Below are 5,230 nucleotides of genomic sequence, written 5' to 3' on the forward strand. Positions count from 1 at the left end.
CTTGTTTCATTTTAAAAGGATTTTTTAAAAAAATTAAGTCATATATATACAACTACGATGGAAATGACTACTCCACTCATATACACCATTTCAGGAAAGACAAATCCCTCTTAAGAGTTTAGGATATCATGTTTGTGATATAATGACTAAGGCAGGTTTCCAAAGTTGTGTTAATTAACTCTTAATACTTAAAGAAGAAGGTATGGTTTTAGCTTTATTGTGCCCTAAAAATTTAATGTTTTAAAAAGGTTTGAAACTGGCTTAAATATTAGTTGAGTATATGACTGTAATAAATCAGGAAAGAATATAGCATGATGGAGTACCATTCTGGATATATGACGTCATTAATTTGATGCATTTCTCTATTTTAAACAGAAAAAGCCTCAAAATGGCCCATTTCAAGGGTTATTTTCCTTAAGAAAATAGTGTCCACAGCCGTCGCCCACGTTAATTTTTAGATATATTGTGTAAAATTCTTTGAAAAATCACATATCTCAAAATCTTTGTGGGCGATGCCTGTGGACAATATTATCTGAAAGAAAATTCCATTGAAAATTGATGTCTTCTGCAACTTTTTAAGAAAATACGGGAAAATGCACAAATTTATGACGTCACAATTAGCATTTGGAAGGTCATGTGAGAAAAAAGATTTGTATGATCTTTCTGCATGGAATTTCAATAATTCAAAAAGCATGAATTTTAATTTTTTACATCACTTTTATTTTTAAGAAAAACACAGGGCAAGATTTGTATTGAAACCGTACCTTGTTCTTAGTCCTAACGCAAGTCTGGGGTTAACACCAGCGTGAAAAAGAACAAAGTTAGTGCTTGAATGTCGAAATTTGTCAAGAATTAAAAGTACTTATGGAGTGCAATAAAATACAAAAAAGGATGAATAAATTCATTAAAATACTTTTTCCTATTCCAATCTTTAATCTTTGGTCCCGCCTGATCTTTTAATATATGTATATATTATATAAATATATTTAGACTTTTCAAATATCTTGTTAATTAACCTATATACAGAAAATATTTGTCTTGACTTGAAAATTGCACAAACTATTTTTGAAAAATTTGTTGCTTTTTTCTATATGTCTATTTTCGTATAACAAGTTTATTTAACTTAGATTCACAGAAAGATCAACAGTTAATTACATTCAGCGTAGAGAGGGGTAGAAAAGAAAACAAACACAAAAAACATCACATTTACGGGGAATACGGAAACCTGGCACCTTAAAAATAACTCAGATTTTGATAAAAAGTGACCCAATTACCTTTTTTTTCTTGGAAAAAGTCCTCCCTCTCCCTTTACTGAACAGAGAGGCTTTCAAATAAAGAACAGGATATAGAGGGAATTTAAAGCAGTAAAACGTCTTTTAAAAATAAACGATTGATTTTCATCATATTAAGTATTTGTGTAATTTCACTCCATTCTAGTCTTACATTAAAATACAACTGCGCCTTAGCACAGAACTGCAGGCTGGCAAACTGATGATAAAGAGCGGGGGTAAGTCATGAAATTTTTTTTAAATCTCAAATATTGTTAAATTGTTTGTTTTTGCTTGGATTCTTGAAATGATTCAAATATAAATAGTTTATCATTAAATAAATGCAAAAAGTAATATTTTGTGTACATGTAGCAAGTATTACAGAATCGTGAGCTTGTCATCCAATTCATCAGCTAAAAACAAACTGAATGTTATTTTTTTAATTAAATTTGTATAATTTCAAACTTACTGTATACAGGGTTATTTTTGCCCCATGTTATTTTCGCCCTTTCACACATGCAAACAATTTTGCCCCGTTTTAAATTTGCCTAGTCACAGCTCTATTTAAGAAATTATACTGTCTTCTTTCGATTCGCCCCGTTTTAAATTCGCCCACCTGTGAGTAGGGCGAAAGGAGCGAAAATAAAACGGGGCGAAAATTTCCCTGTATACAGTATTCTTAACTTTTTACTCTTATAGTCACTTATTAAATAGGAGCATGCGCACACACGAGTATCATGGGGTAGACCAATCAAATTAGTAACAATGTCTTCAAAAAGTATGTAAATTAACAAACCATTGTTGTGGTTACTAAGAAGCCCAGGATTTAATTTAACTTTGATTCACTGTAAATTGATACTTGTTGTCAGATTAGCAAAGTGTAGTTTTCTTCCTTCAAAATTTTGCCTATTTCTGTCAATTTTGGTTACTTTTATGCCCCGTCACCCTATCTCCAGGAGTCGTGATATGAAGAGACAATCTACACTACATGGGAAAAATATATTTGTTGGTAAAATTTGACCCCTACTTCAGCCACTAGACCATATTTGTAAAAAGGTAATCTACATATACATACAAAACGGATTGATTTTGTTGCCTTATTTTTGAGAATGCAATTTGCAAATAATATCACTTGTGCTTGTTTTAATTTCAGAATGGCAGTTTGGGTAGCTACCACCGGGTCAGACATACCAGAGGGGGCAATAAGAGGTGGATATGAAGCAGATGGTAGACCACTTTTTATTGCCAGGGCAAAAATTGGTGACACTATGACGCCTGGAAAATGTGGATTTCACCTTCCTGGGGCCCATATTCCATATGACATGAATGAAAAAATAATAAATAAATACGATGTCTTGGTTTACCCCCTGAAAAATTCTGGGTTTTTAGATTGGCAGACGGCTTCACAGGGCAATGTGCCACCAAATGCATACATGACGGACCGTGAAACCTATGTTGGTAGAGCGGTCTATCAAGGAAGTTTAGTGCCAGGAAAAATTGCTACTGGTCACCGTCATAGGTGCGCATACATTAGTTATGGAGGGAAGGAAATCAGTTTTAAGGATATGAGGTCCTGTGTCAGATGAAATGAAACCTGAATAAAAGTCGGAACATTTTAATAGATTGGCGATGGCAAAGTGAAAATCAAAGCCTTTGAAGTGCATAGAATAAAACTGCTTTGGAAAGCACCAGTTTTTCATGAACCCATATCTTGAATTTACAATATTTCTAGCATATATATCAATATCTCTGTAACCTCTATTACAACTTTTTTCATCTTCGTTGTAGCAAAATAAATAAAAATAAAACGCACAAAAATTATGTACAGGTTGAATAATTTTTTGGCGTTAAAAGTATTTTTTGTGCTGTTTAAATTGCAGATCTTTTCAAAAAGATCATCCTTATTTACTTTCTTACCTGCTTGAAAGCAAGAACAACAAATTCCTAAACGCTGTCTTCCTAAAATACCTTGTTAACAATAAAACATAAGTGCCTTGTAATGATATATTCAATTTATCCAGCTTTGATTGTCTTTTAGAAAAAACTTATTACTAAAAGAATTAAATATTTGATTGTCCTATACAGTTGAACACAACAAAACGATATATCTGAGACCAGTCACACAATTCGTATACAGATTTATGTGTCCAAAATAAAGCTGACCCGTGATCTATTATGAACTTCCTTGCACTAAAACAATTTTGGAATCTCGGAGACATTTTTTCACATGAAGATAACTTGTTCCGTAATACTGCACTAGAACATTGAAAAGAATTCTTCAAATATTTCAACCTTATATTTTCACATGTAATTCAGAATAAGATTTATACCTAGATTATTTGAATTCAATGATTGAATATTGTGGACTGTTGTAAATTCCCAACTTCAAGAAACACAAGAATTTGTTTTTTCTTGAAATGGTTATGTTGAAATATACAATTGTAGTACACTTGCCATATTGACCGTTTTATGCAAACTCGAAATTTGATTAAGTGTAACTTACAAATGTAACCATTATCTTATACTTCTGTCTATGGGTACCTTTACAAGAGTTTTAAAGATTGTGTTTAATCATAAAACACAATTAAATGCTACTATTCACTATAAATCAATTATTTACACAGCAGATATTGCTAATAAACCATTTTATGAGAATTCATTAGAATGACTTAGTTAAATTTTTTTTTAGATTACCAGTTCACTCAAATTTCATTAAAATATATTTTTGTAAGTTCATCAGTAAAATAAAGATCTAATTTGAAACTGCTCTTTATTTTGTAGACTTTATTCAAATATATGCTTCCGGTAGAGATGTGCCAGGAATATAGACAAAACGACGATATGACTCCATTTCACCTAGTAATGTCTTAAGGCTATAATTGGTCACATATGGTTGAACAGCTGGGATATCCTTGTCTTTAACCTTAAAACGCGTTGGACCGGAAGGATCTGGGGGTCGTAACATAAAGGGTACTTAAGTCTAAGACCATGCTTAAGTAGGACTTAAGTACAGTCTTAAACTTAAGACCGTAACTAGAAACGTGCTAAGATTTGACAATCTTAGCAAAACTTAGGCGGCCGGTAGAGGTGACTTAAGTATGTCTTAACTTTCTTAAACATATATTTAGAACTATTTAACGTTGACTTTCTATGTTAAAACATTCCTCTATTTATATTATGCATTAAAAAAATAATTTTCTATATTTAATATACTGGTATAAGAATTTTAGTTTTTCGTCGGGGGTGGGGGGGGGGGGGTGGGAGTGGGTGGGTGGGGGGTATTCATCACTGATTACAATATCACTCTCTAAATGACATATACATCTAAATGCAAAATATTATTTTTGGGATACGTTTGAAATATTAGTGGGACCTAGGTTATAAACACTAATCTTTATAAGTATATTGTATAATTTTAATTATAAAAGTATAAAAGTAATTTGTATACAGCAATCATGGATTTGTTTGTTCACTGTGAAAAATGAGATGAAATGATTTTAAAAATTGTCGGTGAATTAAAGGATGATGACTAGAAAACAAATAAAGATTTTCTGTAAATTAGATTGAATGTAGACCGCAACAAGCGAGGATTCAGACAGGGTTCACTAACGTTCCAGAGAGAGAGAGAGAGAGAGAGAGAGAGAGAGAGAGAGAGAGAGAGAGAGAGAGAGATTGTTGATAAGTTGGAGATATACGAAATATTATTTTCTGAAAACAATTCTTTAATTTCCATCCTTCATTAAATTGTAAATAAGTATATCATAAAACGTCTGCAGTTTCTGCTTACTGATATGGGAGGGAAAAAAATTCAAAATGTCCCTATTGTTCTGCACTTTTTTCTTTTATTAGAGTTTCAATTTCAGGTACATAGACGTTCGGTTATCGTGCCATGTCTGCGAGAATGACAATATTTTGTCAAACGAAAGAATAACAACAAACGGTAAACTGAAAACATCGCAGTC

At 32.1% G+C, this 5,230-nt stretch overlaps 1 protein-coding gene across 1 annotated transcript; it reads left to right on the forward strand.

Moving 5' to 3' along the window:
• The first annotated feature begins 2,422 nt into the window (after nucleotides 1–2,422).
• On the forward strand, nucleotides 2,423–2,854 carry LOC133193779 (uncharacterized). The gene has a single exon (XM_061329709.1). The coding sequence runs from the start codon at nucleotides 2,423–2,425 to the stop codon at nucleotides 2,852–2,854; it is 432 nt and encodes a 143-aa protein (XP_061185693.1).
• Nucleotides 2,855–5,230: the final 2,376 nt, after the last annotated feature.

The sequence above is a fragment of the Saccostrea echinata genome, unplaced genomic scaffold (assembly GCF_033153115.1).
Source record: "Saccostrea echinata isolate AGI-Se365-2 ecotype Australia unplaced genomic scaffold, CSIRO_AGI_Sech_v1 ptg000028l, whole genome shotgun sequence".
Classification (NCBI taxonomy): domain Eukaryota; kingdom Metazoa; phylum Mollusca; class Bivalvia; order Ostreida; family Ostreidae; genus Saccostrea; species Saccostrea echinata.